The following is a 10,743-nucleotide window of genomic DNA, read 5'->3' on the forward strand; positions in this document are numbered from 1 at the left end:
ACAAACTCAACCGAACATTCCTCGATTCACTAGCACAATCCAGATACGTCCTATCAAAATGCTTCCAAAGCTTCCCCATCTGAAGGATGACACATAACACCGGGCGGCCTTCTATTTTCATAGTGTTATCTCATATGAGGAGCGAAACTCATCGATGCGTACAATCTCTTTAATCTAGGAATAAGAGGTAAATAATGCATCGACTTCACAATAACATTCTTCCCGCTGGAAACCCGCTTAAAACGAGATTTTTTACAAAATTTATAATTTTCTAAATCTGCATCACCCTTATAATACAACAAGCAACCATCTTCACAACAATCGATTCTCATAGATGAGAGTCTTAACCTAGAAACCAATCTTTTAGCCTTATAGAAATCTTTAGGTATGTTGAAAGTTGGGTCAACTAGTTCATTCATAAGGCCAATGAAAGAATCCATTTCGGCTTGAGAAATATTTGTATATGATTTGATACTTAATAATCTAACTGCAACAGACAACTAAGAGTGCATACTCCCTTAACTTAGTAGATGACTAGCGACCTTTCACTATTCATAAAAATATTTTGCCTCTTCGTTAGGAGCTTGTTCAATACTTTCATGGGGGTCAAACTCTAAGTGCATCCCAAAAGTACCCGCAACCATTTCATGGTATCTAGGATATTGAACGTTATTCCCCACCGACCTACTACTTTCACCAACAACTATGTTATGAAATACACCATCACTACCATCAACCTCTCCATGACTAGTCCACACAAAATAATTATCCATAAACCCTTTTTTATAAAGACAAGTCTTAACATTCTCCAATCCAAAAAAATACAAACACTTGCACTTCACACAAAGACACCTAACTATCTCTCCGATTTGAAATGGTTCAAGTGATATTGCATGCCTAATAAATTCATTAACCCCTTCTATAAATTCATCCTTCAAAAACCAACGATTAGGATAATTCCTATTATACATCCAAGTACAATATTCCATCTACACAAAGAACAAATAAATTGCATGTTATATTAAATGAGTTTTCAAATTAATTTATAGTTTAAGTTACATAATAAACTTTAGTTACAAAGTAGTTAATTTAAATAATTTGAGTGCATATTAAATTTAAAGTTCTCATATATCCCTAAATAAGTTCTTTTCAAATTCAATTAGACCATTAACGGGCAATATAATTAAAAGACTTGCAAGATAACAAACACTAGCATTAATCGTAATTAGACTAACTCATGAATATTATAATTTGTTAACACATTCAATTAGACTAACTCATTCAATTAATATAGCATAATTAATTAAGCCTAATTTTCTAAAAGCAATAAACTCTAATAGAACAATATTATCCCCTAAATTAATAAACCCTAAATTTCTAAAAGCAATAAACAAAAATAGAATAATAAATTAAATCCTAAAATTTAAGAATTAAAGTAGCTTAAAAAAAATTAGGTGACTAACCTTCACGTGGTGGAAGTAGCGGCGGTTGAGTAATGGTGAGAAGGGAGGCAGGTGGCGGAAGAAGCAGCGACGACGACGCTGGTGAGGCAGTGGCGGAGGACGGCGGTGGCGGTGAGGCAGTGTGAATGGGGAGTTGGGCGAAGAAGGTAATGAGGATGATTTTGGGCTTTGATTTTGGGGGAGGATGGAAGTAGGAATAGATTTTTTGTGGGATTTGGGCAAAATCGGCTTAGGGTCAAAGAGGGTGGAGGAGAGAATGAGAAATAGAGAAAATTGAGAAATGGGAAAAAAAGCCCGCTGGTGGGCTCTAATTTGCAGATTTTCGATCGACTTCGGTCGGAAAAGGTGACCGGTACATTTAAGTGAAATATTGACCGTTTGACCATAAACTTACCGACCGAATTCGGTTGGAAATTTGATTTTTAATTTTTTTAATAATTATTTTATTAAAATAACCGACCGAAGTTGGTCGGTATTTAGTGAAATAGTCAAAATTAATTTTAATCAAGGGCTATATATATATATATATATACACGTATGTTGTTGTTGCTACAACTTAAGTATTAATATATCACTACATATTATAGAACTATATACTTTATTTTTAAATGTATTGTAGTAAGTTTTAATCGAATATAATTGAATTTCCAATTGATCCACTGATAAAGTATCCGAGCAAAGTACTAATAAGGTGATCGAGAATAAAATATTCAAGACTATATGTGTGTATGTATGTGTGTGTGTGTGTATATATATATGTGTGTGTGTGTGTGTGTGTATTGTGTGTGTGTGTGTGTGTTGTTAAATGTATGTAGATATTGTAAATGACAAATAATCTAACAATAATACCGACCGAAATCGGTCGGTAAATTATATATATATATATAAAATTTTTGTGGTCGGTATGTTTGTGTGAAATTTTTTCTCCGACTTTTGCGATCAATTTACCTATTTTTCGACCGATTTCGATCGATTTTTCTTCCGACCAATTTCAATCGATATTCTGTACACGGGTTTTGACACTTTTCTAGTAGTGTTATATTTCCAATGAGCATATTAAGATTAATATGATAAATTTTATTGTTAATTAATATTAAAAGATGAATTTTTTAATATGTGTAAAATAAACCAAAAAATCATTTAAAATGGATGGGACGGAGTAAATGGTATCACGTAAACCGAAACCACGAAAACAAAACCATCCACATCTCTATCAAGAAAGCGTTCAATTCAATATTTCATAAACCCCCATATAGTAATGCCATATGATAGTCATATTCAGCACCCCCACCCCACCCCCTCCCCCCTCCACCACAACTGATAAGGACTAAGGACAACCATTTCCTTTAATTTGGACATGGAAAAACCTTGTTGTATACAATATAGTGTGACCCACTTAGTAGCACGCATTTTTATTCACTTTTCTTCTTCAATTCAATAAATACCAATCCTCACTTCAAGAAAACAAAACAAATTAAACAACCCCCCAAAAAGAGTAAACTTTTTGTATACACCACAAACCATGGATAGATCCAACAGTACCAATAGAAGGGAACCATATCCTTCTACTGAATACTCAACAAATAATACAAATTCTCAAGTTGATTTTCTTACCAAAAAAACCAATGAATCCCATTTAGAACCAGAACAAGAAGAAGAATCTACACAATCAGTAGAAAGAATTTTTGAGTCAAAAGAAGTTCCTACATGGCAAAGTCAATTAACATTCAGAGCATTTTTTGTGAGCTTTGTATTGGGAATTCTTTTCACTTTCATTGTTATGAAGTTAAATCTTACTACTGGAATTATCCCTTCTCTTAATGTTTCTGCTGGTCTTTTGGGGTTCTTCTTTGTCAAAACTTGGACTAAGTTTCTTGAGAAATCTGGTTGGCTAAAGCAGCCATTTACTCGTCAAGAAAATACAGTTATTCAGACTTGTGTTGTTGCAACTTCTGGCATAGCCTTTAGTGGTAAGTAAATCCTTAGTTTCTTCCTCTCTTTATCCTACTCAAACAATTATGCAAATTAAACATGATTAACTTTTATAAGATTTTGCTTTTTCTTAGTCGGGATCTATCGAAAATAGTCTCTCTACCCTGCGAGAGTAAGGATGCATACACGATACGTACCCTCTGAGATCACACTGAATTGTTGTTGTTGTTGTAACTTTTATAAGATTTAACTGATAGAATAATAATATTGTCAGTGTAGTTTAATCGTCTTATTTTTCGGGTTACTAATCGTATAATTTTCTTTTTAAGTGACAGCGTAAAAGCTCTATTACTACTATTACTGTGTATAAATAGTTAAACTTTTACTTATATTCATCGACGTGTATTATTACACTGTCAGTATAATAAGATTTTTCGGTATTTTTTTATGATGACTTGGTCGAAAAATTACGATACATCGGTGTAAAAAAACTTTTTTTTTCCTGTAAGCTTTGTTTACGAAGAGTGTAGTAGTAAAATTTTAACAGTAACAAATAATCTATTTTTTTTGTTCTATATATGTCACTAATTTTAGGTCGATAATTACTTTTAGTTATCTTTTAGGTAATAGTATCAGTTTAAAAGAGAATTAGAGAATTAGGTTTAAATTATTTGACTTCACAAAAGAGTTCGTTTAGCTGATGAGATGTTTTTACTTAATGTGGAAATCACTTTCCATAAAAGTAGGGTTGGGAAAAAATTTGGTGTGTAGTTTTTGTCAAAGCATATGTTTATCTAATTTTTGCAATTATTAAATGAAGAAAGAAACAAGGGACATCGCCATTAATGTTTGCTGAAATATTGGACTATATACAATTGTCATTATTTGGTCCACGGGATATTTGTATACTGCTCTTTCGGTATTTTGCTTTGCGGTGGCTTTGTGGACTCCACAGTGTATAAAAATATCACCGAATTTAGGCATCAGTAAATATAAATATTAAATTCCAATATTCAAAATATCAAATAATTTAAAAATTATGTGACTATGTGAGAGTATGTAAATGTAATAATTTTCACTTATAAATTGTTAACTTGTTCAAGTGAAGAATATTTTAAATAAAATATTATTTTTACTAAAAATAACGTCTTTTCATATGAAAGTCCTGTCCACAAATGAATTGTTAAAAAAATTTCAACTTTAAATTCCAAATAATATTTTTTAAAATTTCTATCAAATATTATCCAAATGCTTACTTTATCATTTACACGGGTGAAAAGGTGTGTGGGGTTCTATGGAGGTGGTCTCATCTCGTTAGGATAAATGTCAATTTCTAGAATAGCCGTAAAAGCCCTTGTCATTATTCTTCTTTAATATTTTATCAATTTTGTTAAATATATTTTAATTTGATTGGACATAAAATTTTAGATTATATGTAAAAGGTACTTTTCATTCTTGTGGTCATAAATTAAAATGGGTATAACAAGATAAAAATTACCCTTTGAATTTGCATGCCATGTTAGTACGTGTCATTAAAAATAAAATGAAAATGTTAGCATTAAAATTTAATTTAAATAATAGAAAGATAACATTCCTTTTAAGCAAAACAGTAAAACACATAAATTGAAGGGAACACTAACACTATTTTCATTTTCAGTATAACTTTATACTATTCCAGAAAATCTATTAAAGAACTTCTCTAAAAACGTTTTCTATTAAAATGCTTTTTAAAAAAAATTCAAGTCAACGCAGGCTGCTTATTACTCAACTTTAGTTTTACCTGTATATTTTAATTTATTCATAACTATCACTTATCCCAATTTTCACTTGTACGTCTCTACCTAAGATGACTTGTGCTTTAAACTTTGCAATCAATTTCTGTGTAGATTACTAAAAAAACTATTCAGCTTGATGAATTAGTATATTCTTGGATTCTGAAAATTAATAATTAATGAGTTTAGTCAAATAGTGTGAATTATTGACTAATTTAAAAGTCATTGCAACAACCGGAGTGCCATTTACTTGACTTGTTGGACTAATCTGATTAACACTTACGCAAGCTGGAACATTTGCAACACTTATTTTAAAGTCTTTGTTATGATCTCCGCAAGTGGTGGGTGGGTCAACCTAATAATGTTGATCGCGTTATTCCACAATTATATCCGTGATATAGTATATATATTCTCACAATGTAAGGTAGGGACACAGTATATTTCCATGAGGTTTGAGGAAGATAATGTATACACAGACACCCAGTATATTCCTGTAGTGTGGGATCTGGAGAAAGTAATGTATACGCAGACTGCCAATATATTCCCATATTGTGGGATCTGGGGAGGGTATGATATGCAGACGCAATATATTTCCACAGTGTGAGTTTTGGGGAGGATAATGTATATGCAGACTGACGATATATTCCCACAATGCGGGATATGGGAAGGACAATAAAATACATAGACCTTACCCATATCTTGTGAGCAGAGGCTTTTCCATAAGAACTGTATATATAGGCGAATCATTATTGTTTTAGAATATTGAAAAAACGTTCCCCTACTGTTCAGACTACTAACATGGCTAGATAGTAGATCCAGATTGGGATCTTAAGTTATCCACTACTACTGCATAACAACATGTCAAACTTTAATATAAACACACACAAAAACTCATACTTAAAATCATTTAATTATTTATAGTTTAACTCGAAAGAAGTCGTTGTGCTAATTAAGTCCACCACTGAACTTGAATACTTGAAATACTTGTGAAATTTTCAAGACTTATTTGAAGAGTATTTCAAGTGAAACAATGGTTGCTAAAATTGGAGAATTTGCTAAAATTTCTTAAAGAATTATATGGCAATGTTATGTCTTCTGTAATGTTTCTTAAATTGTTTGTTACTGGAACCTAGTCTATAATCTCTACAAGTTTTGGAAATCTAATCAAGTATTTTCCTATTAGCTAATGAATTTATAAAGATAATTAAGAAGTCAAAACAAAAAAATGGAAAAGAAGATTGCTCCCACCGATGTGAAATATGAGCAGTCAAGATTTTTAGACGAATTTATTGGGTGTGTGAGAACAAAGTCTTACATGGAAACTAGAAAAAAGGTCAGGTGTATAAAGCTTCCGCATTCACGCAAGGTTGGAAAAATGGCCGCACTCAACCTCACATGCTCACACCATTAGATACTCTTAATGGTGTAAGATGTGCGCGCTTGCTCTAAAGCGGACAATATCACACCATGTTAAACCATACGAGAAATTAACCTCTGCTCTTCCGGTTCTTCTTAAGGTGCTAAAAAGCATCTCAAAATGCAATAACTCTTATTTCGTTTATTTACCTTTTATCTTTGATGAGCAGGAGGTTTTGGAAGCTATCTTTTTGGCATGAGCGAAGTTATTGCTAAACAGTCAAATGAAGATAATGCTGCAGATAATATTAAGAACCCTTCTTTGGGATGGATGATTAGTTTCCTTTTTGTTGTTAGCTTTCTTGGACTTTTCTCTGTGGTTCCTCTTCGTAAGGTACATTCTTAACTCAGAACATCTCTAATCCATATGTTATATCATATTTTCTAGCACAATGAAACTTCTATAGGCTGTACTCAACACATTGTTCAAACTTTTATAAGGAGCAAAAGTTCAAATTTGCCCCTATAATATGAGAGAGTTTGCCCTTATAGGTCACGGGTTCGAGCCGTAGAAGCAGTCACTAATGTTTGCATTAGGATAGGCTGTATACACCACGCCCCTTGGGGTGCGGTCGTTCTCCAGATCGTGCGTAACGTGAAATGCCTTGTGCATCGGGCTGCCCTTTAGTTTGCTAACGACAAGGATACGAATGGAAAATTTTTGCCCTTTTTCCTTTTCAGAAGACATGAACTTCATCTGTTCTTTTTTTTGAGAGGTACAGAAAAAAGGGCAGCCGGTGTACTAAGCTCCCGCTATGTGCGAGGCCCGGGGAAGGCCAGACCATAAGGGTCTATTGTACGCGGCCTTACCCTGCATTTCTGCAAGAGACTGTTTCCACGGCTTGAACCCGTGACCTCTTGATCACGTGGCAACAACTTTACTAGTTACGCCAAGACTTCCCTCTCAAAGTTGAGAAAAGATTTAAAATTTGGAGCTGTCCATAAGTAGTTTTGGAATGAATGGCTCATAATTGATACTATTGTTCTTTTTTTCATATAAATGGGTATTTTTTGAGATAATGTGTATTTGTTTCAGATTATGATCATAGACTTTAAACTAGTATATCCAAGTGGAACTGCGACTGCTCATTTGATCAACAGTTTCCATACACCACAAGGAGCTAAGCTAGCCAAGTGAGTGTTTCATACGTATTTAACTAGATGAGCGTTTCTTATAAATGAAAGTACTAATTGTTTTTTTCCTTATTGCTAACTGCAGGAAACAAGTAAAAGCTTTGGGAAAGTTTTTCAGTTTCAGCTTCTTATGGGGTTTCTTCCAGTGGTTTTTCACAGCAGGAGATGGCTGTGGTTTTGTTAATTTTCCCACATTCGGTCTCAAAGCCTACGAAAACAGGTAATATATATGACAAGGTTTAGATTCAACCTTTTTTTATCCACATCAGTTGAATGAAACCAACTGACATGATTTCCTGATAAGTTTACCTGTGTACAATAGAACAACCAAAAGAACTGAACAAGCTTTTGAACTTATTAGCCTATTAATACAGTTTGCGATGCGTTTTCAATAACTTACAAAATGCAGTTGGCCTAAGTTTAACTCTTTTGGACTCTAATAAACTTCAAACTTCTATAGCCGCTACAATATTCTGATTTTCTTGCATAGATTGGAAACAAGGCTGTTTTGTACTCATTCTGTAACTTGAAAGCATATTTCTTATTGTATTTAGCTTATATATAGGAAGTTGACCAGCATCCATCTTAAGATTCTATTTGCTATTGATATCTGTCTCTCAGTATGTACTCTAAACTTGTGCTTGTTCTACACAAGATAACTGACTTTCGTCCTGTTTATCGTTTTAATCTTTCGGCTTATTTCTCCAATCGACCAGGTTTTACTTTGACTTCTCGGCAACATATGTTGGTGTTGGGATGATATGTCCTTATCTGATCAACATATCTTTGCTAGTTGGAGCTATCCTTTCATGGGGTATAATGTGGCCTCTTATTCAAGACAGAAAAGGTCATTGGTACCCTGCTAATCAAAGCGCCAGCAGCCTTCATGGCATACAAGGTTACAGGGTAATCTCCCCTTTTCTCCTTCTCTTTTGGAGCAGAACAATGAATATGAGTCGATAATCTTGATTCTTTTATAAAACTGAAATGAGGCTTATCGCGTTTCCATAATGATCTTGTATTGCAGGTCTTCATAGCGATCGCCATGATCCTTGGTGATGGTTTGTACAACTTTTGCAAAGTACTTGGACGAACGTTATATGGTATATATTTTCAAATCCGTGAGAAAAGAGCAGGGTCCGTCCTTCCTGTTGGTGCCCGTGGATCTCCTACAGAGCCTTCTTTATCTTATGATGATCAGATACGAACCGAGCTTTTCCTCAAGGATCAAATCCCTACGTGGGTCGCAATAGCTGGTTACGTCAGCATTGCCATCGTCTCCACTGTAACACTTCCGCATATTTTCCATCAACTTAAGTGGTACTACATCGTCGTAATTTATATTTTTGCACCAATACTAGCCTTCTGCAATGCTTACGGATGTGGTCTCACCGACTGGTCATTGGCATCCACGTATGGAAAGCTGGCCATTTTCACGATCGGGGCATGGGCCGGGGCCGCTCATGGTGGGGTTCTAGCTGGATTAGCTGCTTGTGGTGTGATGATGAACATAGTTTCCACTGCATCCGACCTAACACAGGACTTCAAAACCGGTTACATGACATTGGCTTCTCCTAGATCCATGTTCATAAGCCAAATAATCGGAACAGCAATGGGCTGCGTCATTTCTCCTTGTGTATTTTGGCTCTTCTACAAGGCGTTCCACGACTTAGGTGTTCCAGGTTCGGAATATCCTGCCCCTTATGCTCTCGTCTATCGTAACATGTCTATCTTAGGGGTCGAAGGTTTCTCAGCTCTACCGAAGAATTGTCTCACCCTTTGTTATGTATTCTTCCTTGGAGCTATTGCCATCAACGCCTTAAGGGATGCTGTAGGAAAGAATAAGGCAAAGTATATTCCTCTTCCAATGGCAATGGCCATACCGTTCTATCTTGGATCCTACTTTGCTATTGATATGTGTCTCGGGAGCCTGATCTTGTTCGTCTGGACAAAGATAGACAAGGTTAAGGCTGATGCATTTGGACCTGCCGTTGCATCTGGACTAATTTGTGGTGATGGAATCTGGACCTTGCCAAGTTCGATACTAGCTTTAGCAGGCGTGAATCCGCCTATTTGCATGAAATTTCTATCGCGGAAGGATAATATTAGAGTGGATGGTTTCATAAATCCTTGAAGTCCGTTACACCAGATTTTATCAGTTTCTAATTTTTCTCTTGTCTTTTTATGTCACCTTTTTCACTTAGATTGTTCGATGTCCATAGTACTACTCTGCTCAAGATAGAAGTTTACTTAGAGAATATGTTGATCACCATATCAAGTTGTAAATGTGATATATTTTAAGTACTCCACAAGTTTATTGTACTTCAATATATGTTTTCATTAAGTGGTTATTATTTAACTATATATGGACTCAGAAAGGATGCTCTGCTGTGGAAAAATGTATGCTACTTAAATTGGAGCATACATATAGAGAGCAAGAAAATGAAACAGATTAACTGCTCCTATATTCTTCAGAGATTCTCACTGCTACCTTCTGTATATGATGCTTGAAATGTATTATTTTGTTTACAACCAACATTTTTACTCCACTGCATTTAAATGTTCCTTGAGCCCGGGGTCTATCGAAAACAGTTTATCAACCTTCAGGGTAAGATCTGTGTACACATTACCCTCCCCATACCCCACTTATGGGATTATACTAAGTTTGTTGTTGTTTTTTGCATTTAACTGTTCATATCTTTTTAGATAATTCTAATAGATAAGCCTCCTAAATATTTCAAAATGAATGATAGAACTTAAAAGAATGAAAAATAACAGCCAAACAATAAGCTGTAGACTACTTTCCCATTGCTCAAAATTTCTGCATTCAGCTTCTGGATTTGAAGATATGAAAAAATTACAAACTTCTTACTCAAACTTATGCCAAAATTCAACTTCAAACTCAAAACTCAAGTTAGACATACAATCAGTTTTTTCCTATTCAACTTCAAACTCAAATAGAGCTAGTATGCATGCAATACTAAAAACCTGTATATAAATGGACTAATTAAAACCCAATGTTAACA

At 34.5% G+C, this 10,743-nt stretch overlaps 1 protein-coding gene across 1 annotated transcript; it reads left to right on the forward strand.

Annotated features, from left to right (window-relative positions):
* Window positions 1-2,867: 2,867 nt before the first annotated feature.
* On the forward strand, window positions 2,868-10,078 carry LOC107825845 (putative metal-nicotianamine transporter YSL7). Its single transcript, XM_016652756.2, has 6 exons — window positions 2,868-3,433; window positions 6,754-6,917; window positions 7,620-7,717; window positions 7,803-7,937; window positions 8,434-8,623; window positions 8,745-10,078. The coding sequence occupies exons 1-6, from the start codon at window positions 2,986-2,988 to the stop codon at window positions 9,849-9,851; spliced, it is 2,142 nt and encodes a 713-aa protein (XP_016508242.1). The 5' UTR covers window positions 2,868-2,985; the 3' UTR covers window positions 9,852-10,078.
* The last annotated feature ends 665 nt before the right edge of the window (window positions 10,079-10,743 follow it).

This window comes from Nicotiana tabacum, chromosome 14, assembly GCF_000715075.1.
Source record: "Nicotiana tabacum cultivar K326 chromosome 14, ASM71507v2, whole genome shotgun sequence".
In the NCBI taxonomy this organism is placed as follows: domain Eukaryota; kingdom Viridiplantae; phylum Streptophyta; class Magnoliopsida; order Solanales; family Solanaceae; genus Nicotiana; species Nicotiana tabacum.

Coding starts and splice junctions, on each gene's coding strand:
- LOC107825845 (XM_016652756.2), top strand. CDS start 2,986: ATGGATAGATCCAACAGTACCAATAGAAGGGAACCATATCCTTCTACT. Junction 7,938..8,433: donor CTCAAAGCCTACGAAAACAG/GTAATATATATG, acceptor CCAATCGACCAG/GTTTTACTTTGACTTCTCGG. Junction 8,624..8,744: donor ATGGCATACAAGGTTACAGG/GTAATCTCCCCT, acceptor CTTGTATTGCAG/GTCTTCATAGCGATCGCCAT.